The 24,213-nt window shown below is 61.2% G+C and overlaps 1 protein-coding gene across 5 annotated transcripts in view; it reads left to right on the plus strand.

Annotated features, from left to right (window-relative positions):
* The window catches only part of ADAR (adenosine deaminase RNA specific), a 38,909-nt gene extending 15,033 nt beyond the window's left edge, over positions 1-23,876 (plus strand). Inside the window, exons 1-16 of one of the 5 annotated variants that reach the window (XM_058702144.1) lie at positions 723-914; positions 5,052-6,214; positions 6,332-6,481; positions 7,972-8,155; positions 9,026-9,174; positions 9,661-9,805; positions 9,899-10,089; positions 18,663-18,888; positions 19,062-19,233; positions 19,408-19,501; positions 19,584-19,706; positions 19,978-20,111; positions 21,765-21,947; positions 22,240-22,352; positions 22,696-22,823; positions 22,959-23,876. In XM_058702144.1, coding sequence (XP_058558127.1) covers positions 900-914; positions 5,052-6,214; positions 6,332-6,481; positions 7,972-8,155; positions 9,026-9,174; positions 9,661-9,805; positions 9,899-10,089; positions 18,663-18,888; positions 19,062-19,233; positions 19,408-19,501; positions 19,584-19,706; positions 19,978-20,111; positions 21,765-21,947; positions 22,240-22,352; positions 22,696-22,823; positions 22,959-23,196 — 3,408 coding nt within the window. In that variant the 5' untranslated portion in view covers positions 723-899 and the 3' untranslated portion in view covers positions 23,197-23,876. Of the gene's footprint in view, positions 1-721; positions 915-5,051; positions 6,482-7,971; positions 8,156-9,025; positions 9,175-9,660; positions 9,806-9,898; positions 10,090-18,662; positions 18,889-19,061; positions 19,234-19,407; positions 19,502-19,583; positions 19,707-19,977; positions 20,112-21,764; positions 21,948-22,239; positions 22,353-22,695; positions 22,824-22,958 lie in introns of those variants that run through there. The other 4 variants (XM_058702142.1, XM_058702141.1, XM_058702143.1 and 1 more) reach the window with 4 other exon arrangements.
* The last annotated feature ends 337 nt before the right edge of the window (positions 23,877-24,213 follow it).

Consider the following 24,213-nt stretch of genomic DNA (forward strand, 5'->3'; position numbering starts at 1 on the left):
GCCCACTGCCCATGGGGAGTTGGAGGTTGGGTGCTCCAGGGAGACCGGAGGGGAAGGGCACCAGCCGGGCATCGTGACCTTACAGGCCGTGGGGACGAAACGGCGATGAAACATAGGAAATCAGTTTCTCACTGGGGAGGAATGTGGACTGCTGACCATAGGATTGACCTCTTGGACAAGCCTACGTGAGATCAGTTGAATTTCCCCCAGCAGACAACAGAAGTTATCTTTGGGGGAGTCACAACTGCAGTGAGCGCAGAGTGGGGGTGCAGAGTGAGGCCTGGGCTTATCAGCAGCCCGCCTCAGGCCTCGGTTTACACGTAATTTGGGAGTCAAGCCTGCCTACCTGGCAGAGCTGTGAATGCGTGCTGGGATGGCGTCACCATTAGACCCTAAATGGTGCCCCCGCGGTGGTGGGTTTAAGTCGCTCACAACCTGCTGGGAGGGTAAGTGGTGGGGGGCGGGGACGGCGGCTGAGGCAGAGGCCTAGCCTCGGGCTGTTTCCACAGGGCTGGGGGGGGGGGGGCGGGCGGGAGTTGTGTCCCGGGGGTCCCGGGCGGGGCAGGGCATGTGCTGCGTAGCCGCCTTCCTGAAGGAGTGACTCCAGTGGTCCTGCAAGCCGAGGGTTAGATCGGTTAGTCGGCGTCTGTTGGCTCCGCTCAAACCCCTCCTCCCGCTAAACTTCCCAAAGAGGCGGTCCTTCAGAGGAAACGAAAGTGAAATTGAGCCGGGCCACTTCGCCGCAGCCCGCCGGCCGCGCGTCCAGGCTGCCTACTGCGCTGTCCCCGGGGGCGAGTGCGTCTGCCCGGAGAGGGGGGGGGGGGCGGCCCACCTGGGGAGGGGAGCGCCCGGAGGGGGAGGGTCGCCAGCGCCGCTCCAGGTCATGCGTCGGGGGCGCCATGGACCCCAGGCAGGTGAGCCGGTTGCGCCCGGACGGGCCTCGGGCCCGCCCGTTTGCGTGTGTGCGTGTGGGTGGGCGTGTGCGCGCGGGTGTGAGCGCGGGTGGGCGTGCGCGCGCCGCATTCTGGGCGTCTGCGTCGTGCCCCTCGATTGTGCAGAGCCGAGCAGCGGGCAAGGGCGCCCGGCCTGAGCCCCGGTCCAGGCGGCCCCCTGCCTTTCTGAAGCCGCCCGGCGCTGGCGCCTCTTGGGCAGTGTGCCTCACTGATAGGCGTACCCTCTCTGCACGCTTTCCACTTCCCTGAGGCTCCTGGGGAATGAAAACCAGCCCTTACCACCTGTGGGAGAAAGTTTGTACACAGCAGCTTTATTCATCGTTGCCCCAAACTGGAAAACCCAAACGTCCCTCAACAGGTGGTTGGACCAGCGCCCTGGGGGATCGGGACAGTGCTGTACCGCTAGGCAACAGCAAGAGGACGGAGCCTGGTACAACCCTGGTACAACGGGCGGACCTCAGGCTCACTTTGCTAAGCGGAAGCGAGCCTCAAAGGACTGCACGCCACGAGTCCGTTTACATGACACTTTGGGACGCCCTGCGCTGGGGGGACAGGAAACAGATGGGCCGAGGAGCGGTTGTGGGGGCGGGGTGTGGGGACAGGCGGCGCTCGGGTCGTGGTTGTGGCCACAGTATAGGGCCGCGCGTGCTCGGACTCTGTGCGATCGAAACGCATAGGATATACGCCAGAGGATGCGCTTTGTGTAAATTATGCCTCCGTTTCTCAAAGACGCGTGCTTTTCGTTCCCCTCTGCCAAAGGACTAGGGATTCCCGGTCTGAAAGGAAAGCATTCCTTCGCCCAGAGCAGTCTATTACCCGGTGGAGCCCGTGTGGTAAAGGTGGGGGCTCAGCTCTTGAGCCGAGATTCCTGCAGCTACACGAAAGCGAATTTACAGGCCAGTGAGCGCGGACCGGCTGGGAGATGTTGAGACATTGGAAGGGTCCCCGTCAGCTGGCTGCCACTGTCCTGCTCTCGTTCCCATTCAGTGGCTCCAAAGGGCTGTCCCCAAGCCATGCTTTGGCTGGGCTTGGCTTTTAGGAGACTTAAGGGGGTGTAAAGACAAAATAACCTCCCTGTAGATTTCCTCAAAATAAGTGCTATGAACAAACACAGCATACTTTCCCTTTTCTCCGTGTTCACTCTGTGCACACGTATATATGCGCATGCGTATATCCTTGGGGGGTTTTTTGTTTGTTTCCAAAATGAGATTATAGAACATAATGTTCTTCAAGTTGCCTTTTTGTTATTTAACTTAACTTTGTGTCATTCCTAAATTTTTCCAGGTGAATACAGGTAGATTACAACACACTGTTAAAAAAAAAAAAAACCCACAAAGCAGTGCTGTCCCATGGCCTCACTAGCTCACTAGCTCAGCCCCTCATCTGTAGGGGGACATTCAGATATTTTGCAAGTGTTGCCAAGTAGTAGCAGTTTAAATCTAGAAAGCATCTAGCTAGAAACTGACTTCAGCCGCTCTGCAAAAAAAAATTCTTTTACCCGCGTCACTGCGACAGCTAACAGGAAAATCCCTAAAGTCCCATAACAGCCCTGTGAGGGCGCAGCTCCCTCTGTGCCCTCATTCGCTTGGGCGCACTATGGTGCGGGGGTGGGGGGTGGGGGGTGGGGGGTGGGGGGGGTGGGGTTGGGGTGCAGCAGGAGGAACAGAGATAGGCTCGCGCTCCTGGGGTCGTCTTGTTCGGCAGACACTTCAACAAGTGTTGGCTCAGGATCGGCTTTGTGGCTGGAGCTGTTTTAGCGCTAGGAGTGCAGAGATAACGGACGAGGGAGGTCCTCCTCCCTCCGGAGCTCCCTGTGAAGTGGACTGTGCCCCTCCCCCATCGGTACTACCTGCGGAATATTGGGAGCGGAGGCTTGAGTAATTTCTAGAGCACCTACCAGTCTGTGCCATTAACAAGAAAAGCGGTAGTATGCTAAAAGGTAAAGCTGAGAGGGAGGGGTTCAAGCAGAGGAAACTCCAGAGGGCTGGGAGTCCGAGGTCTCCAGAGAAGGTGGCATTAAGGAGCTGTCCAGGGACTGGGTCAGAGTTGTGATGGGGGCGGCAGAGAGCGCAGGGACAGGGGATCGAGTGCAGGCTTTGTGGCAGCCCGGGTGAGAGGTAATAGGCTGGTGCTGGAAAAAGCCACCTTTGTGAGAAGCGGGGTGGGGCGGGGGGGGGGGGGGGGATAGCACTCTGCAACCAGCCAGCAGATGGGAACGAGGGAGGGAGGCAGGCGGCCGGGCTGGCTCGGGTTTCTACCTTTAATAACCACAGGGAGAACGCGGCTGTCCACAGTCCACAGGGGCAAGAATGGCAGAGGGGCTGGGGGGGGGGGCGGGGGGAGGAGGTCAGTTTGGTCCAGAGTGTGTGGCGTCTGAGGTTGTGCCAGAACGTGAGCGGGCGGGTCGTCTGAGCTTCAGCACGAGGCGGTGGCTGCGGAGACTAGATTTGAACACTGTTTCTGAAGAGGGGGGGTGGCGTGGAGGAGATCAAGGGGAAGGCAGAGCGGCCCTTGGACAAAATCTTGGGACTGGTTATACGTAAGGGTGGGAGAAAGGGACGCGGACAGACAGGTGGCAGGAGCCCTTTGGTGCCGTCCTCCCCGGGAGGCGGCAGGAGGACCGATGGTGAAGAGCTGCCAGTGCACGGCCACCAAAGCCAACCGCAGGGGACACCTAACCCAAGTTCAGGAGCAGGGGTTCTGCGTGTCCGTGGAAACCTTGGAGCAGGAGGAGGGGCAGGGGCCTCGGGCAGAAGAGGGACTAGCCCCGAGGCCCCGAGTGGAGGGCAGGAAGCCTCAGGAGCCGTGGACCCACGGGAGCCCCACGGGAGCACGGTGGGAGGTGTACAGACCGGGGGTGGGGTCGCCCTCGGACAGGGGCAGGAATCTGCAAACTGCAGCCCTCGGACCGCGTGTTTTTGTTCTCCGTGTTGCGTGTGGTTGCCTTGGCCGCTCGGTCGAAGACCCGTCTGGTCCCGCTCGGAAGGCTTCCTGACCCTGGGGCGAGGGGCAGGTCTGAGGTGTGGCAGCCTCGGCTAGAGTAACGGGGGAGCGAGTGAGGAGTGGACGGGCCCCTCGTGTGGCAGCTGTTGAGGAGCCCACGTGAGGGTGCCGGAGCGTGACCAGCCAAGTGCCAGAGTCCCCTCGTTGTAACCAGAGACGCGGGGGGCAGAGGGTGAGGGTCACCGAAGGCACAGCTGCCAGCAGGTCCCTGGAGCCTCCGGGAGGTTCAGACAAGGGGACGAGCGCGAGGAGCATTGTGGGTATATGTTGACCCCGGGTCCCTGAGCACCTCTGGCCACCGCTGTCCTCCAGGGAGCCGGGGCGGGGCAGGGGGGTGAGCCTGGTCCGTGCCGGGGCGGGACGGGCTCGCGAGCGCCCATGTTCTGGTAAAGGTGTGGCAGCCTGAGGGAGCCCGGGGCCGCCGTGCCGGGGAACAGGATTCTGCCCGCTGTACACGTCCAGCCTCGGAGGCTTTGGGTCAAAGTGCCCGGCGTCTCTTCCGTACCTGGGCACCATGCTGAAGCGTGAGGACAGCGTGGCCTTTTTTTCCCAAGGAAACCGTCCAGCCCCCCAAAACCAGATCCTGGGCGCCCGCGAGGGCCTCCGGCTCATCAGCCCCCGTGCGCGTTTCCCTCTCTTCCCCCGTCCGAACGGGACCCCGCGGAGAGACGCCGGGGCCCTGCCGAGGCTGCTTCCTGGTCCCTTGACTCCCTGGGCGTTTTGAGGTTATTGTTCTGCTTTTGTTTTTAAAACAAAGTGACATTTGTTTGTGTGTTTGTCTTCATCTTAGAAGGGTAATGATTTGAGAAGGTGGAAGGATTCCCTCTCGACTCCCTGTAATCCTGCCAAAGGGGAAGGAGGGCGCTAGGTTGCTGGAGAGGCTCGGCAGCGGCATGAGAGCCCTGGCGTGCTCCCTCGTGCTTCCCTCTGGCGGTCCCCAGGCAGTACTGGGGGGGGGGCACCCTTACCGGGTCACATGCCCACTCGTCCCTCACCCCGCCCCTCCAGAGTCAGGTGCAGCGCCCCAGGCAGTACCGACCTGGGGGGCGGGCTCACCACTGCCTAATGCGCTTTCTTCTCCGTCTTCTTCCGCAGGGGTTCTCCCTCCACAGGCACCACTCCCACCCAGTTCAAGGCTGTGAGCCCAGCAAGCTTAGACACCAGCAGCCACGGCCAAGGTCTCACCCGAATAGTTTCCAGCTCCAGCAAATAGAGTTTCTAAGGGGGCGGCTCCCTGCCGTGCCCCTCACTGGAAAGCAGACCCCTTCGCTGCCACCGTTCGCCCCTGCACTCTGGCCGCGGATTCCAGGACCACCTGCCAGAAGCAGGGGACTGGAGACCTGGGGTACCCCCAGGGGCGTGCCTCCCAGAAGTCAGGTGCTCCAGAGAGGGTCCTGGTGTCCTGCCCCACGTGGCAGGGCTTTGCCGAGGAGAGGCGTCGACAGGCTTTCCTCACGTTTCCAGGACCTAGGTATCAGCCAGGGCCAGGAACGGACGGTCTTAGAGCTCTTGCGGGAGCTGGGGGAAGGGAAGGCGGCCACAGCACATGATCTGGCTGGGAAGCTCGGAGTCCCAAAGAAGGAAGTCAATCGGGTTTTATATTCCCTGGCAAAGAAGGGTAAGCTACATCAGGAGGCGGGAACGCCCCCCTTGTGGAGAATCGCCCCCGCGGTTCAGGCCTGGAACCCGCGTAGCCAAGTAGCCGACGCAGACCGCGCTCGCCAGGACGCTGGGAACTCGGACCCGGGTTTGGACCCTGAAGACCGAAGCTCCGAGTCTGAGTCGGAAGCCGCTCCTGAGCCTTCGGACATGGCTGAGATCAAAGAGAAGATCTGCAGCTACCTGTTCAACGTGTGCAACGCCTCTGCCCTGAACTTGGCCAAAAACATTGGCCTCAGCAAGGCCCGAGACGTCAGTGCCGTGCTGATCGACTTGGAACGGCAGGGGGACGTGTGCCGGCAGGGGACGACCCCCCCGGTGTGGTACCTGACTGACAGGAAGCGCGAGCGGATGCAGATAAAGAGAGACCCGGACAGCACGCCCGAGGCCGGTCCGGCCGCCGTCCCCGAGGCCAAGGGAGACGTGGCGCTCCCGCCCCGCGACGCGGCCGTGCCCCATGCCGCGGACGACGCGGTGGCCATAGAAGACGCGGAGAATGGCCGGGAACCTGCCGCAAAGCTGGAGGGCAGGCGGGAGGCCGCGCCGGAGCCGGCGAAGCCAAAGCCGCCCGCTCAGGACAACGGCCCCTCGAAGACAGGGTACGTGGACTTTGAGAACGGCCAGTGGGCCACGGACGACATCCCAGATGACTTGAACAGCATCCACGCAGCCCCAGGTGAGTTTCGAGCCATCATGGAGATGCCCTCCTTCTACAGTCACGGCTGGCCGCGGTGCTCGCCCTACAAGAAGCTGGCTGAGTGCCAGCTGAAGAACCCCGTCAGCGGGCTGCTGGAGTACGCCCAGTTCGCCGCTCAGCCCTGCGAGTTCCACCTGCTGGAGCAGAGCGGGCCGCCCCACGAGCCCCGGTAAGAGCCCGCCCGGGGCCGCGCCGCCTGCCTCGCCTGGCCCCCGCTCCCCCCCTCGGTGTCTCTGCCTTCTGGCTAAACTGCCCGCGTCGGCCCCTTCTGCAGAGGTAGAGCAGGGAGCCAGCCAGAGTCCCGGCCGAGCAAGGGGCGGGCTGGGCCTTTGGCTGGGACGCAGCTTCTTGGGACAGGGCTGGCTTTCGTGCCTCAGCGTGGTGCCCGCGTCCCCGCGGGCCACAGGTGACGGAGACGACTCCCCGCCCCTTCCGTGTGCCTCCCCCCGCCCTTTCCAGAGAGGCACCGGACGGGTGAGCCGGGCCAGGCTCCACGTGCAGGCAGCAGCTTCAGGTCCCGGCCCCCGCCCTGCTCCGCTCCGGCCGGGAGAGGGCGGCTTCCGAGTTCACGGCTACCTGCCCGTCGAAGGTGGCGGTTCTGATCGCACCCGCCGCCTCTGCACACGTGGGTGGGCGAGCCCTGGCTGTGGCTCCTGAGCTGTGAACTCAGAAACTTCCTCACTCAGGCAGCCGGCCGGGCCCGGCCCCGAAGGTCCCTGCAGGCCCCTGGACGGACCGAGGGAGGCGGGTGGGCCCAGAGGGGCCGCCGAAGGGCCTGGTGGAGAGCTGGGGTGGGAGAGGGTTCCACTAACCTCTGCGTTCGCCACGGGCTGCCTTCCCAGCCGCGGCTGACTCTGTCCCTTGCGGGGTGGCTGTTGGCGGGCGGGCGGGCTGGGGGGTGGGTGGGGGGGCGTGTCCTAAAGCTGCGAGGCCAGGACCCGTTTCTCTCTGGGCTGGAGGCTGGTGGCTGGCAGGCTCTCCCCTCCCCCCACACCGGGGGGCAGCGGGTTCTGTGGCCAGCCTGCCTGTAACTCCAGCTGTAAGACAGCATCAGGTACATCAGAAGACCTGGGGAACCAGAAACTTGACCTACTTTCCTAAATGAAATCCCAGGTTGAGCAAAGAGCGGAACAAATTTGAAAACTTGAATGCGGGAGGTCCAAGCGAAGTCCTGAGGCCTAGAACAAAGGCTTTTTGGTTTTCTGCATAACAAGGGGGAGTCCTTTCTTCTCCAGCTTCACACACAGAGCTGTAGAAGGACTCAAAAGCAGAGAGCTCTGTGTCTCTGAGGGAGGCTGGGGACAGAGGCAGGCCCCAGAAGCGGCAGGTATCTGACCCCGTGGGTGTCAGGGCGCGTGAGGCTGGGCAGCGAGGAGCCCCCCAGAGGCGGCCGGCCGACCGACCACAGACGTGGCGGTGGTGGTGGCTGTGGCTCGTCATCGTTTGCACAGGCTCTGTCTTAACTTAGTGTCAGCAGGCCGCAGGCGTCCCCCAAGTGCTCACTCTAACGAGCTCTGGGGACGCAGGCCCTGGCCGCTTTGTTTCCGGAAGGCAAGGCCCTTCCCCCTTGGTGGGGCAGAGGCCTCAGGGTCCTGGGCCCTGTGGAGAGGGCGGCAGGGACGGCCGGGCCAGCACTCACACATCTCACTTTCCATCAAGATTTAAATTCCAAGTCATCATTGGTGGCCGAGAGTTTCCCCCAGCAGAAGCTGGCAGCAAGAAGGTGGCCAAGCAGGACGCAGCCCTCAAAGCCATGACCATCCTGCTCGAGGAGGCTAAAGCCCGGGACAGCGGACGGGCAGAAGAGCCCTACGACTGCTCCGTAGAGAAGGGGTCGGAGAAGGTAGGCCTCCTGTCCCCACATCACGAGCATACCCACATCTTAACCCGCCTCTGCACGCCGCCTCAACGCAAATAATGGGTCCGTGCCCCCTCCTGCCCCCACCACACCTCCCGCGCCTCCTCCCCTCAGGCCCAGCGCCCCTGCCTGCCCACCTCCCCGGCCTACCTGGAGTTACAGACCTCCAGACCGGAAAGGGACTTTAAAGATGACCGAGGCCGGGGCGCCTGGGTGGCTCAGTCGGTTGAGCGGCCGACTTCGGCTCAGGTCACGATCTCGCGGTCCGTGAGTTCGAGCCCCGCATCGGGCTCTGTGCTGACAGCTCAGAGCCTGGAGCCTGTTTCGGATTCTGTGTCTCCCTCTCTCTGACCCTCCCCCATTCATGCTCTGTCTCTCTCTGTCTCAAAAATAAATAAACGTTAAAAAAATTAAAAAAAAAAAAAAAAAAAAGATGACCGAGGCCAAGCCCCGTTCTTGGCAGATAAGAAACGAGACCCAGAACGCTTAATCTTTATTTATTTTTGAGAGAGAGACCGAGTGTGAGCAGGGGAGGAGCTGAGGGGAGGGAGACACAGAATTCGAAGCAGGTTCCAGGCCCTGAGCTGTCAGCACAGAGCCCGACGCGGGGCCCGAGCTCACAAACCGTGAGATCATGGCCTGAGCCGAAGTCAGACGGTTACCCTACCGAGCCACCCAGGCACCCCTGAGACCCGGAACGTTTAAAGAACTCACCCTTCCCTGTGGCGCAGGCCCAGAACCCCCGAACCCCCTTCCTTTGGAGGTCAGCCCCCCACCCTGTGGCCGACCCGTTCCCTGCACCACGATGGACAAGCCAGTGGTTTCTCCGGTGTTTTCTTGTCTCGTTCTCTCCAGGCCACAGAGTCCCAGCCCAGCGCCACGTCGGCAACGCCCTTCTTCTCCGGGAAGAACCCCGTCACGACCTTGCTAGAGTGCGTGCACAAGCTGGGGAGCTCCTGTGAATTCCGCCTCCTGTCCAGAGAAGGCCCTGCCCACGACCCCAAGTACATTGCTGTGTCCTGTGTCTCTGCCGAGGCTTCCTCCAAAGGGAGCCCCCTGCTGGCCTCCTGAGGGACGGCAGACTGTCTCACTGAGCGGGCGCACCTGTTCTTGCTGTGCAAGACGGGGGCCTCGAGGGCAGGGTTGCAGCTGTGGAGCAGACAGTCTGGGATGGGGGACTCGGGGCGAAGCGGGGACCGGGCGGTAGGGAGACCCTCGGCTCGGAGGGTACTGGCGGTGCGTCTCCGAGAGGTGCCACCCGCGTGCCTGCGGCCCCGCACGACACGCTCGAGAGGAGGGTCCCTGGGGGAGGTGCGCCTGGCTTGAGGCCCACGCGTGGCGCGGGGCTCAGCCAGGCTGAGGGGCGGGGGGCGGGGCTGCGGGGGCCGAGGCACAGAGGTGACGCGTGTGAGGGCTCGCCGGCCCCGAGAGGTCGCCCCGGCGGGGGCCGGGCCGCGTCCCGTCAGCGCCGTTTCCACCCCTCCCGCCAGGTTCCAGTACTGCGTCGCTATGGGAGCCCACACCTTCCCCACCGCGAGTGCCCCCAGCAAGAAGGCGGCGAAGCAGATGGCCGCAGAGGAGGCCATGAAGGCCCTGCACGGGGAGGCCACCAGCTCGGCGCCTTCCGACACACAGGTGGGCCGCCGTCACCGCCCGGGGGCGCGGGGTCGCCCCTCAGCTTTCCACAGGCGCTTACGGCTCCTCTTTGCGTGGCCGCTTCTCCTTCAGCCCGGAGGTGCCAGCGTGGAATCGTTTGAGAACCTGGAGTCCGGGATGCCCAGCAAGGTCAGGAGGGTGGGCGAGCTCGTCAGATACCTGAATACCAACCCCGTGGGCGGCCTGCTAGAGTACGCCCGCTCCCACGGCTTTGCGGCCGAGTTCAAGCTCGTCGACCAGTCCGGCCCCCCGCACGAGCCCAAGTGAGTGTGTCGGCCCCACCGTGGCCTCGGGGAGGAGGGCCGTGCAGGCTGCAGTGGCCGGGGTGGTGGTGGGGGGGGGGGGGTCCCGTCCTGTCTGCGTGGCCACCTGCAAGACGCTCGGGGGCCGCCCAGAGGGTTCGCGTGAGCAGGCTCCTCTTGCTTTTAACTGATTCCAAGTTTTAATTTTTTTTTAACGTCTATTTATTTTTGAGAGAGAGAGAGTGTGAGCCAGGGAGGGTCAGAGAGAGAGGGGGACACGGGGATATGAAACAGGCTCCAGGCTCCGAGCTGTCAGCACAGAACCCAGTGCAGGGCTCGAACCCATAAACCACGGGATCATGACCTGAACCGAAGTTGGACCCTTAACCGACCGAGCCAGCCAGGCGCCCCTGGTTTCAAGTTTTAAAGGAACGTGCAAAAAATCATTCCGGCCGGTTGAAGGAGTATGCGGGGGAAAGGCTCCTTTCTCTGCTGGTTTCCTTCTGACTCGTTACCAGTTTCCACACTACTTCTAGAAACTTCCATGCTTGTACTAGCGCGTTTTCTTTCCATTTTGCTTTTTTTTGGTAAGTTTATTTACTTATTTTGAGAGAAGGTGAGGAGAGAGAGAGCAAGAGAGAAGCCTGTCAGGGGAGGTGCAGAGAGAGGGAAAGAATCCCAAGCAGGCTCCAGGCTCAATGCAGAACCCTACACGGGGCTCGATCTCAGAACCGTGAGATCACGACCGGAGCCGATAGCAAGAGTTGGACGCTTAACCAACTGAGCCCCCAGGTGCCCCTCATTCTGCTTTTTAAACAAAAATAGGCATAAGTTGTATCTTCTGTTCTACACTGGCTCCTTAACTTACCAGCGTGTCTTAGAGGTCATATATAGCTCAGGTACACACATCTATCAGACTCTTTCCCACAGCTACATATTTCTGTATTTTTTCTACGTCTTAAAAATTTATGGGGTGCCTGGGTGGCTCAGTCGGTTAAGCGTCTGACTTCGGCTCAGGTCACGATCTCGCGGTCGGTGAGTTCAAGCCCTGCATCGGGCTCTGGGCTGATGGCTCAGAGCCTGGAGCCTGCTTCCGGTTCTGTGTCTCCCTCTCTCTCTGCCCCTCCCCCATTCATGCTCTCTCTCTGTCCCAAAAATAAATAAATGTTAAAAAAATTTTAAAAACAAATGTATTTATTTGTCGGGAGAGGGGCAGAGAGAGAGGGACAGAGAATCCTTGGAGCCCCATGCAGGGCTCAGTTCCACAAACCATGAGATCATGACCTGAGCCAAAACCAAAGGTCAGGTGCTTAACCGGCTGAGCCACCCAGGAGCCCCTAAATCTTTTTTTTTTTTTTAATTTTTTTTTTTTTTTTTAACATTTATTTATTTTTGAGAGACAGAGACGGGGCATGAGCAGGGGAGGGGCAGAGAGAGAGAGGGAGACACAGAATCCGAAGCAGGCTCCAGGCTCCGAGCTGTCAGCACAGAGCCCAGCGCGGGGCTCAAACTCATGAATCGTGAGATCGTGACCTAGGCTGAAGTCGGACGCTTAACTGACTGAGCCACCCAGGCGCCCCAATCTTTTTTTTTTTTTTTTTAACATCATCTCTGAACCCAGTGTGGGGCTCGAACTCACGACCCTGAGATCAAGAGCCACGTGCTCCATCGATTGGCGCCACCCACAGCCACATGTTTCCTTGAATAGATGCTTATGGTTTCACAGTTGTTTTATCGGGCAAGAGATATAAAAGGTCTTTTCCGAAAATGGACACCGCCCCACCTGGGCGACACCTGCTAGGGGACACCTAGCACCTGGCTTAAGAAAGAGAAGGTTGCTGTCGACGTTGAAGCCCTCACTTTGCGTCACTGATCTCACCAACTTCAGTGACGACTGGGTCGGGCTCGCTCTTGCTCCTAGAGGCAGTCTTGGTGCTGTGTGTCTGTGCCGACCGTTTTCAGGAGGGGGTTTCTAGGCTAGAAGTCACACACGGTTTCGAAGGGTTTGGGTTTCCGTGTAGGTGATAGACTACTCAGAATGAGACCCAACAGCCTCGTCCTGACTGCTCCCCTTGGCCCCGCGCCCGCCTCCCCACACACCCACACCCCGGCGTGTCATCACTTTATACCACGCGTCCTTCCAGAGCATCTGCGTGACGACGCGAGCCGAGCTGCCGCGTGTCCCTTGTGTTACGCAGAAGCACAGACGCGCTTTGGCGTCTAGCCTGCTGCTTCCACACGACAGTGTAACCGTGGAGTTTTCCGTCTCCTGTCCCGTTCTGTGTCCAGAGGCGTCCCTGCGGTGCCCAGGGCTCGGGCTCACCCCCCGTCTCGCCAGCCCCCTGGGCACCAGTAGGCAGATTGTCTCCAAACTTTGCCACTGTAGAGAGCGCTGCAGTGAGTAACTTCCGTGCGTTCGAAATTTTGATAAGTATCGCTGTGTTTTCCTCCAAGGAGACGATGCTTATGCCTCTGGCAGCAGTAAGTACAGAACAGTCCTTCCCTCTTCGCCGTGACCAGTACAGAATCACGGGCTTCCCCGGGAGTAAACCGTTCCTTAGAAGTCTTTCCAGAGCCAAGTGGCGTAAGGCAAAAAGCATTTGCCATTCATTTAAGTAAATGCAGATTTTTTTTTTAGCGTTCCCAGACCCCAAAAAGTCACCTGTCTCAGGCATTTCTGATTCCTTAGGACGCATCTTGCTAACAGAGGCACAGAATACATCCAGATAAAGCACGGGCGCTCAGACCCGCTTTGGAGTTACCGAGGCTGGATATGAGCCGCGGGGGCGGGGGCGTGTGCGTGTGCACGCCGCTCTGCCTTTTTGCATAAAAGCAAAAGTCCTCTTGGGATTTCTTTTGGTTAATGGGAACAGGCACTCGTGTGGGTCTGTCCCAGAGGGGGAGTGGCTTGACACCGACTTTGGAAACATTTGTATCAAAATGCTTCTCTTTGCTGTTGTAAAACGCTAGCAGTGAACTCAGTGCAGCACAAAGATCAGCCTGTGTTAAGATATTTATTGTTATCGTTACTGTTACCGATAGATGGAAGGAGAAAACCCACAGGTCATCTCCAGAGATTCCAAAAGGGCATTTAGTTAAAATTCAGCATCCGTTCCATTTAGAAAGCCAAGCTGTTGATAAAGCACAAACTGTCGAGTGCTTCTTAGCGTGACAGAGTAGGTGTGAAGTCAGCAGCCCGCAGCCTCCTTCACGTTGAACCTGGAGCTGCTCCCAGTAAAGTCAGGGGACACGTGGGCGTCGCGTCCTCATTACTCCGTGGTGCTCCGGCATCACAAGCTAATGCCGTCCGTTAAGACAGAGAAGGATGAAGAGAGGGAGGTAGGGAGGTGAGGGTTCGCAGGTGATGTGATCGCATCGCCGAAGTATTCGGGACAGAAACGGGAGTTCAGGAGAGCAGGACGGCGGAACATCACCTGGAAACATCAAGAGCTTCTCTGCGGCAACAGGCAGTTCGAAGTCGTAGTGGAAGAAAGCCTGTCTGCAGCAGGCGCTAAACGCATAAAAGACCTTGGCGCGTTCTGAGCGGGAAACACACGGGCTCTGAGACTCCGATTAGGTAGAAAAGTCCCGCGTGATGAGAGCAGCTGTCCCCAGATTACTTACGTTTAACGCGATCCCAATAGAACACTGGCGGAATTGATTGATTTTCCACCTGGAAAACGTGATTCCTGTTTTATATGAAAAACCCACGTGGGGCAAGAGCTAGGAGATGGAGAGCGGGAGGAACCCCATGCCCGGTGGCGCATTGGCCTGTGAGGGGGGGAAGGCGGGTCGCACGGCAGGTGGACGCAGACGGGCTCTGTGGTGGGCACAGGGCTGCAGGTCGGGGGGACGGGAGTGACTGGGCAGCAGGGAGAAGGCTGCCCACCACGTCTCACCCCCCGGTGTCCGTGTCCTCGGTCACGTCGGATCGCAGTGTCCGGGACTGAAATAGGAAATCGGGGCGCCCGGCCGGCTCAGTCGCTGGACCATGCGACTCTTGATCTTGGGGTTGTGAGTTGGGGCCCCACGTTGGGTGTAGAGAGGACTTAAAATCTTAAAACGTCCATAATACGTAGACATGTATAATGTGTATTTACAAAGAAATAGGTAAAATCCCAAAAGCACTGGATGGAAGTGTGGATTTCTGTTCGAGCATCTTGGACTGGCAAAGCGTCTCCAACAAGACACAGCAGATGAAGTCCCAGAGGGAAAAGATGGAGACGGGCTATCAGGACAAGTGGTGTTTCTTAAAAGGATCACCTGAGGGAAAAACACTCAGGGCCAGTTTCTTTAAAAATGAGGGATTCTTGGGGCGCCTGGGCGGCTCAGTCGGTTGAGCGTCCGACTTCGGCTCAGGTCGTGATCTCACGCTTTGTGAGTTCGAGCCCCGCGTCAGGCTCTGCGCTGACCGCTTGCTCAGAGCCTGGGACCTGCTTCAGATTCTGTGTCTCCTCCTCTCTCTGCCCCTCCCCCGCTCACGCTTGGTCTCACTCTGTTTCTCAAAAAGAAATCAATGTAAAAAAAATTAAAAAAAAAAAAAATGAGGGATTCTTTTCCAGTCTGATAGGAAAACAAAGACGGTGAACTGTCCCCAGAAAAGCATCAGGAGGTACCGACAGAAGGTGCTCGACTCCCTCTGTAAATACACACGGTTGGCGACCCCGTGGCGTCCGTGGTGCGTCTCAGCGTGCGGTAGTTACGGCGAGGTGGGGCCGCCCCTGGGAGTCCACACCCGTGAGGGACGGGGACAGGCGGTCCGTGCCCGTGTCCTCCGCAGGCCGGTTAAGGAAACTGAGGTGTACCCGCACCACGGAGCACCTCGCAGCCCTGAGCCAGAGTCTGCCCCGTGCGGGTGAGCCGTCCAGGGTGCAGGAGGGAGGGATGTGAGCGCGAGCTTGCGGACGGCCACCTAGGGTCCCTTCTCGCGGGATGAAAAACTGGCGGTGGCGTTTGCTTCTGCGGAAGGAGGGATTCCTGACTTTCGCTGTATTCTTTTCTTTTTTTTAATTTTTTAATGTCTTATTTCTGAGAGAGAGAGACACAGAGACAGAGAGAGACAGAGCTCGCGCAGGGGAGGGGCAGAGAGAGGGGGGGACACAGAATCCGAAGCGGGCTCCGGGCTCTGAGCGGTCACAGCACAGAGCCTGACATGGGGCTTGAACTCACAAGCGGTGAGATCACGACCTGAGCTGAAGTCGGACTTCCAGCCGACTGAGCCGCCCAGGCGCCCCGACTTTCATGATATATTAATACTAACTGTTTGAATTTCTGTGGGGTACCCAACTACTCAGTTTTAAAAGGTCCTTAAAGGAGAAGAGCTCATAAAAATGGCATCTTATTTTAAGTTTTCTTTTAGTGATAAGTAACGTTGATCTCTTCATATTTACGTGTTACTTGTGTTTCCTCTTACGTGAACTACTCGTAGCTCTTGCCCTAGTCCATCCTTTTTTACTTGACTAGGTAAGAACAGGGCGGGAGGAACGGGGAGAGGCCGTTGCGCTCCTGGCCTCCGCCTGCCCTTTGCGCCCAGCCGCCCCCCCTGGCTTCAGCCTTGTTCTTCGTGCCTGCGTTCTGGCCTCTCGTCTTCTCCTTGCACAGAACCCCCCCTAGGAGTTTGAGTGACTCACGCAGAATTTCAGAAATTACTGTGACCCACACGGAGCGCACAGCAGACCCCCGGCCACAGCAGCGCCCACGCACTTGGGGAGGGGCGAGGGGCTGGGGCCGCAGTACCTGCCCTGCTGTCGGGGTGACACATTGTGCCCTCTGTTTTCCCTCCTCTCTGGCCTCCTTGGAAACCACCGAATGTGCCCGCCAAACACAGACCTTCCCAGAGCTCTGGACCGCCGTGTCCAGTCTCCTGTCGCTTCCGCCTGACCCTCTGGTCCCACCTGCCCAGAGGAGAGCTCTTGGGTGTCGCCCCGTGGCCATTTCCCCCGGTCCTTCCCGTGTCAGTCGGTGACCCCGCTGCCCGCCCTCTGCTCCACGGCCACAGCCCTAGGGGCGGGCCAGCTTCCCTCCCCCTGCACGTCCTTCAAGCAGACCGTCCCTCGGCCCATGTGTTGTGCATATAGTTCGGCCCAAACCTCCTGCCGCCTCCAGCGCCGAAACCAGTCGGTGGCCTCCTGCTCTCCCAGCTTTGTTCATCCATTCAGGAATGTTGAGGGGCCACATTTGTATTTGTGTGGACGGGCGCCAGATACGAATCAGGGATCCTTGACAGGGACAGGTGTGAGGTCTCCTATCTCGTGCGTGTCACCAAGAGCTCAGGTTGTGTGATGGGTTGAGGGTCTGCTCGGCGGCCTGACTCAGTAGGGAGAGGCGCCCACGCGGTGGCCTCGGGGTGCTTAAGAGGAGGACAGCACTTCGGGAGGGAGCGAACTCGGCCCAGGTCGGCGCTGGGAGGGGAGCTCGCTGCGTTTGGTACTAGCCGCGGTCCCGTGACGGGCACCCCCCTACCCGCATTGCACTGTGCAGGACGCCCCTCCGCCCTCCCTGTGCCGCTCACCGCCTCCTGCCCTCAGCCCTGCGTCTCACCAGCCTCCGAGCAGGCCCCCCGGCTGCACGCGTCCCCCCTGCCCGCCGCCCCCCTCACCCCAGACCCGTGCTTACGGAGCGCTTGGACCGTGGCTGGTGGCTTCTGTGTGTAGCTTTCAAGCGACAGGTCCCCGTGTCCCACACATACAGGCCCTGACGGGGCAGGGACAGGCCCACCCCGTTGGCGCTCCCACGGACCGGGTGCTACACACGGAAGGTTTGCGGGAACCTGCGTCGAGCGCGTCTGTCGGCGCCGTTTTCCCAGCTCTTCCGCTCACTTCCTGTCTCTGCGCCGCGTTGTGGTGATGGTCACGGTATCTAAACCTTTGCGTCACCACGTTTGGTGGTCTGTGACCCATGATCGCACGTCGCTGACAGCTCAGGTGATGGTTAGCGTTCTTTCGGAATAAAGAATGTTTTAGTTAAGGTACGTGTGGGGTTTTTAGACCCAGCGCTGGCACGCCAAGAGACTGCAGTCTGGCGCCAACGTATCTCCACGTGCACTGGGAAACCAGAAAATGTATTGTGACTCGCTTTACCGCGATACTCACTTGATGGCTGTGGTCTGCAGCTGTCTGAGGTCCTGCACGCATATCTGTCTTCGTGCGTAAGAATTCGTACTTTTCTTTTTTTTTTTTAATTTTTTTTTTTCAACGTTTTTTATTTATTTTTGGGACAGAGAGAGACAGAGCATGAACGGGGGAGGGGCAGAGAGAGAGGGAGACACAGAATCGGAAACAGGCTCCAGGCTCCGAGCCATCAGCCCAGAGCCCGACGCGGGGCTCGAACTCACGGACCGCGAGATCGTGACCTGAGCTGAAGTCGGACGCTTTACCGACTGCGCCACCCAGGCGCCCCAGAATTCGTACTTTTCTTTTTTTTTTTATTTTATTTTATTTTTTTTATTTTTTTTTTAAATTTTTTTTTTTCAACGTTTTTTATTTTTATTTTTGGGACAGAGAGAGACAGAGCTGAACGGGGGAGGGGCAGAGAGAGAGAGGGAGACACAGAATCGGAAACAGGCTCCAGGCTCCGAGCCATCAGCCCAGAGCCTGACGCGGGGCTCGAACTCACGGACCGCGAGATCGTGACCTGGCTGAAGTCGGACGCTTAACCGACTGCGCCACCCAGGCGCCCCAGAATTTGTACTTTTCAAGCGCGCGGAACAGGCGTGAGATTCTGCGGAGTCTCTCAAAGGCCCGGTTTGGCCCCCGCTGCTTTCTGGCATCTGTCATGCCATGTCCCTGTCCTCCTCCTGCTCCCCCCCCCGCCCCCGGCCCGCACGCCCCGGGTGGTGGAGGAAGGAGTCAGGCGTCCCCTGCACCGGACAGGCCGCTCGGCGTGACTGAGCGTAAGGGGACCGGCTCTGTTTCCTGCCTGAAGAGTTTAGGACGGGGCTGAAGCTAGGATTCTTGACACCCTGGCGGGAGACGCCCCGTCACGCTCTCCCGCCCCTGCCTGGACGGCCGGCCGACCGGCTCACGTGCCCAGGCGCGCCCCTCCCAGGGCCCCCTCGTGAGAGCTGAGCCCCTTGCCTAAGGCACGTCTCCACGTCCGACCACGCCAAGCCGAGGGTCCTCTTGGGCCGACCGGGAAATTAGGAAACGGAATCGGGTGCTTCGAAGTAGAGTGTTAAACCGCGAGGGAGAGCGCCGCTGCCGTTTCTGCCTAAGCTCTGGACAGAAGTACCCCTGCCGTATTTCCTCACACCCCCCCTCCCCGACCTGCTGAGCTTTGTGATGTGGGCCCAGAGCCCTCGCGGGCAGCCGCATCCCCTCAGATTTGATGACCCGATGTTGTCATCCAGTTCTGGGGCCACTTTCAGTTCGTGACAAGTGAGCCCGGTTTTCCGTGTATACGAAGTCTCCCTTACAAACGCGTCTACACTGAAGAAGAGTCGGCGTAGACAGAACCGGTAAGTAACAGTCCGGGTGACCTCTGGCTCTGGTGGACGTGACATCGTGAGTCCCCGGTGCCCCGCGCCTCACGCGGGCCCCTCGCGGCGACGCGGTCGCGGTCGGGCACGTGTCTCTATCCTGCTTCTCGTCCCGAAGGTTCGTGTACCAGGCCAAAGTCGGGGGTCGCTGGTTCCCGGCCGTGTGCGCCCACAGCAAGAAGCAAGGCAAGCAGGAGGCGGCCGATGCGGCGCTCCGCGTCCTGATTGGGGAGGACGAGAAGGCCGAGCGCATGGGTTTCACAGAGGTAACCCCAGTGACAGGGGCCACTCTCAGAAGAACTATGCTCCTCCTCTCGAGGTCCCCAGAAGCACAGCCAAAGACAGTTAAGACGTCTACTCTTGCTGCCATCTTCTCTTGGGGCCTTACCTTGCTGTCCTGTGACGCACTCCTGGGCTTTACTCCGCGCCTCAGTAGCACGCACAGCGGGGACAGCGCGGGCGGGCGGGGGGGGGGGGGGGGGTGCGCCGCGGGCCTGACGCAGCCTTGTGCCCACAGCTCCCCCTGACGGGCAGCACCTTCCACGACCAGATAGCCATGCTCAGCCACCGCTGTTTCAACGCCCTCACCAACAGCTTCCAGCCCTCCCTGCTCGGCCGTAAGATCCTGGCCGCCGTCATCATGAAGAAGGCCTCGGACGACCTGGGGGTCGTGGTCAGCTTGGGGACAGGTCGGTGGGGCCCCCTGGCGGCGGGAGCAGACCACCGTGCGGCTCTTAGCGGCCGCGGTCCACGTGGACGGGGGGGGGGGGGGGGGGGGGGGGGACGAGCGCGGGGAGGCTGGCCGCGTGCCCTGCAGAGAGGTCACCTTCTCCCCCCCCCCCCCCCCCCGTCCCTGCTTGCAGGGAACCGCTGCGTGAAGGGCGACTCTCTCAGCCTGAAGGGGGAGACGGTCAACGACTGCCACGCGGAGATCATCTCCCGGCGAGGCTTCATCAGGTGAGCCTCCGCCCGTCCCTCCGCGACTCGGGCCCCCGCCCTTTGCACCGGGGCGGCCGTCCTCACGGCGCCGTCCCCGCAGGTTCCTCTACAGCGAGCTGATGAAGTACAGCCCGCAGACCGCGAAGGACAGCATCTTCGAGCCCGCGAAGGGAGGCGAGAAGCTCCAGATCAAGAAGACCGTGTCCTTCCACCTGTACATCAGGTGTGTGGTCCCCGTGTCCACCTGGACGCCAGGCGCGCGCGGTCCCCGCCCGAAGCCCCGCCAGGCTCCACGGTCGGTTCCCGGGGGCGCCCTGGCCCGGAGGTGAGGCCTGCGCTTGAGGGCGCGTGGACGCGGCGTGGCCCACGTGCCCGGCCACCCCCCGGGGGCTGCAGGGGAAGCCCCTCGCCGCCTCCACGTCCCGCGCTTCCCGAGCCCCTGGGCTCCGGACGGGGCCACGGCACGGGCCCTGACGGTCGCCCCCGCCCCGCAGCACGGCCCCGTGTGGGGACGGCGCCCTCTTCGACAAGTCCTGCAGCGACCGTGCCGTGGAGAGCACCGAGTCCCGCCACTACCCTGTCTTCGAGAACCCCAAACAGGGCAAGCTGCGCACCAAGGTGGAGAACGGTGAGTGGCACCGTCCCCCGCGTCCCCACAGAAAGACTGCCGAGCCCGGGGCCACCGCCGGGACAAGGCACGGCTGCCACGCTCTCGGCGTCTGTTGCCAGAGCTCGAGGGCTGCTTTGCCGGGCGGGGGGGCCCGGGGACAGGCGTGGACCGCAGTGGGGGCGGGGCTCCGCTCTGGGTCTGGGGGTCATGTGGGAGCCCGAGGGCCCACCCGGAACTCAGGGGACAGCCTGGCCAGAAACACAGCTTCCCGGGAGGTGATCTTACCGCCACGGGGAGGGCGGGGAAAACAGGAGGGGACAGGAAACGAAGCGCACGCGCCCTGGGCTGTCCGCTCACGGCTGCCCCCACGCCCTCGGGCCGGGTCACCTCCCTGCCCGGGACCCGGGACCCAGCAGCTGGCCCCTGGCTGTGTCCCCAGAAGGTGGGAGCCGCCCCAGGGTCTGCCCGCTGGTGAACAAAGTGGCTCTGTCCACGTGGTGCCACGAAAGGGGGCGGTGCTGGCACCTCGCTGGACCCTGAGGACACACGAAGTGGAAAGGTCACATGCTCCGTGGCTCCGTTTAAATTTTTTTTTTTTTTCAACGTTTTTTATTTATTTTTGGGACAGAGAGAGACAGAGCATGAACGGGGGAGGGGCAGAGAGAGAGGGAGACACAGAACCGGAAACAGGCTCCAGGCTCCGAGCCATCGGCCCAGAGCCCGACGCGGGGCTCGAACTCACGGACCGCGAGATCGTGACCTGGGTGAAGTCGGACGCTTAACCGACTGCGCCACCCAGGCGCCCCCTCTGTGGCTCCGTTTATACGACGCGTCCGGAGTACAGAGGGGGCGACTCTGTGGAGACAGGGTGGACCAGCGTCGCCTGGGGCCTGGGGTGGGAGGGGCCGGCCCGCCGGGTTTCTCCCGAGGGCCGTGAAAGTTCTGACTGGGGTGAGGGTCGCACGCCTCTGCGAACGCAGTAGAAACCACAGAACCGTGTGCTTTAGTTGGGTGAGTTCTGTCTCAGCAAAGCTGTTACAACGAAAGCAAGGGGCGCCTGGCAGACTCAGTCGGAAGAGCACGTGACTCATAATCTCGGGGTCACGAGTTCAAGCCCCACGTTGGGTAAAAACCGCAGCAGCGCCCTGTGGCGGCTTCCCAGTGCACCGCACAGAAAAGCCAAACCTGCGCGCCCGCCGAGGGCTCGGGCCCACTGGCTCTTCGTCGGCAACCTGGACAACCAAACCTCTTGCTGCCTCAGGGCCTTTGCTTGTGCTGTGCTCTGTGTCTGAAACCGTTATTCAGCTGTGGCTTCTCCACGTCTCTTGCTTTGCCTGCAAGTCCGTCCCGGGTGGCCGCGCCACCCTCCCAGCCTCCGGGCCCTGTCGCCGTTCAGAGTTTGTGCGTGCGGAGCATTTGCTCGCTTGCTGTCCGTCTGCCCCTCACCTGCTGCTGTCTGTCTGCCCCCTCCTGCCCCCTCGCCCGCGCACACGTTCCAGGGGCACAGAGGTCTTCTGGGTCGCTCACCATTGTTCCCAGCACCGAGCACGGTGTTGGTGCGGCCAGAATGAGCCCACCAGTGCCTTGGCCCAAGCGTGAGGCGTAGAAGCCCCACGGCAGGAGTGGCCTGGCCCAGGGGCCCCCGTGGCTCTGACCCAAGTCCCTCCACAGGGGAAGGCACCATCCCAGTGGAATCCAGTGACATCGTGCCTACGTGGGACGGCATTCGGCTGGGGGAGCGGCTCCGAACCATGTCCTGTAGTGACAAGATCCTGCGCTGGAACGTGCTGGGCCTGCAGGGGGCGCTGCTGACGCACTTCCTGCAGCCTGTGTATCTCAAGTCTGTCACCCTGGGTGAGGGTCCCGTCGGGCCGCACGCATCGTGGCTGGGTGCTGACGCGGCATCTGCGCTGTGCCGTGTCCGGTGGCCACCCTGCTGCAGGGGCGGGGGGGGGGGGGGCGGGCTCAGCGCAGGCGCTCACCGGGCGGGTCTCGCAGTGGCTCACGGAAAGCAGGCTCCAGCCGCAGCGTCACCTGGAGCCCGAAGTGCCTGCGGGCGCGGGGCGCCACCTCTGTCCTCACAGCCCCACCGGGACCTTCTTCACGCTCCCTGCACAGACGGGCATGGTTTCCTCTTTGCACCCAGGTTACCTGTTCAGCCAAGGGCATCTGACTCGGGCCATCTGCTGCCGTGTGACCAGGGATGGGAGTGCCTTCGAGGACGGACTGCGGCCCCCCTTTATCGTCAACCACCCCAAGGTGTGTGGCCCCATCCGCTTCCCCTTGATGTTTTCTCCCGTCCGCATGAGCCTGTCCGTGGCACCCCTGTATCCGCTGTGGGCAGGGGATGTCCCGGGGGCTAGTCCCTCTGTCCCCTTGGATGCTGAGGGCTTGCTTTTCTGTCTGCAGCCCGTTTGAGTCGAGCAGGGCTCAGTGAGTCTGGTCTTCAGACAGAACCCTAGATACGGGGAGGGATCCCGGGCCCCCCCCCCCCCCCCCCCCCCCCCCCCCGCCCGCTGTGTCTTGGGAGTCCCCAGTCCCTGCCACAGGACCTTCTCCTGGAAGTCTCCATCTTTCCCGTCGCTCCCGGGACCCATCCCAGGTTGGCCGCGTCAGCGTGTACGACTCCAAGAGGCAATCCGGGAAGACGAAGGAGACCAGCGTCAACTGGTGCCTGGCTGACGGCTACGACCTGGAGATCCTGGATGGGACCAGAGGCACCGTGGACGGGTGAGGAGCCGCGGGCCGCCCCGTCTGCCTTCTCCAGAGCTCAGCGGCCACTTAGCGGCTGCCCCCTGTACCTCCCCCGCCGGGCTCCCCTCCCTCTCTGTCCCCGGGCAGTGCTGAGCTCTCTTGTTCCTCCAGGCCGCGGAACGAGCTGTCCCGGGTCTCCAAAAAGAACATTTTCCTCCTGTTTAAGAAGCTGTGCTCCTTCCGGTACCGCAGGGACCTGCTCAGACTCTCCTACGGGGAGGCCAAGAAGGCGGCCCGCGACTATGAGGTGGCCAAGAACTACTTCAAGAAGGGTCTGAGGGACATGGGTTACGGGAACTGGGTCAGCAAGCCCCAGGAGGAGAAGAACTTTTACCTCTGCCCCGTGTAGCGGGCCGGGCGCCGCAGGGTGGGTGCGAGGCGGGCTGTGCTGTCCTGTGGGGGTGGGGGTGGGGGCATGCTGGGGACACCGGGAACTGGGTTCTTGCGTGCCCGGCCTCTGGGGGGGGTGCCCACCCCTGCCCTGCCTGCGGGGGCGGGGGGAGGCGTGCCTTCTCTTCCCGCCACGCAGGCACGAGGGTCCTCGCCCACGACCCGCCCAGCCCCACTTGGCTCCCGCTGCCCCTCCCTGTGTTTGCCATCGACCTCTTGCCATCTTGGCCGGGGCCCCGTCAGCTCTGAGTCCTGGCAGCGCTGGGGGCTTCAGCGGCGGACTCTGTCCGCCCCCCCACCCCCTCCCCGCCGGCTCCCCGCGGCCCTTTTGCGATCCCCTCCTTCTGATCACGGAGTTTCTCCTTTTCCTCCCAGAGGGTGAGAGGCGAACTTAAGCGGGCGAGACATCTAGGAGTCCGTCAGTCCCGGGGCCGTGGGGTCAGCGACCTTCGGGCCTTGCACTTTAGCGGGCACAGGGGGCGGGGCGGCCGCGAGGGCTGGCGCAGCCTGGGGGTCCCCCAGCGATAGCAGAGGGCCCTGCGGGGCGACGCCGACCACCCAGGGGGCACAGACCCGCCTCGCCAGACCGCCAGGCCGCGGCTGTCCTCCTGAAGCATTCCTAGGGATTTGTCATTCCTAGGGATTTGTCCTGCCAGCAGGGGACAGCAGGGCCACAGACCCCAGCCCACTGGTGGGAGAAGTCCTCCGAAACTGGTCCTCCCCGCTCAGATAATCAGGACTTAGAACAAGGGCACAATGTCACGTTGGGTCAGATCACTGTACCGCCCGCGTGTTTCTCGTGACCGTGACGCCAGTGAAAGTTGACGAAGTCGTGGGTAAACGAAGAGTTTTTAAAAATGTCATAAGTGTTGATTCTTAACTGCGACAGATAACCTGTAATTGCACAGATTTAAAAGTCAGACTTAATTTTCCATTTATCCAAGTGCTTTTGTCTGCGAGGTAGCTTCAGGAGGGC

The sequence above is a fragment of the Neofelis nebulosa genome, chromosome 15 (genome assembly GCF_028018385.1).
Source record: "Neofelis nebulosa isolate mNeoNeb1 chromosome 15, mNeoNeb1.pri, whole genome shotgun sequence".
In the NCBI taxonomy this organism is placed as follows: Eukaryota; Metazoa; Chordata; class Mammalia; order Carnivora; family Felidae; genus Neofelis; species Neofelis nebulosa.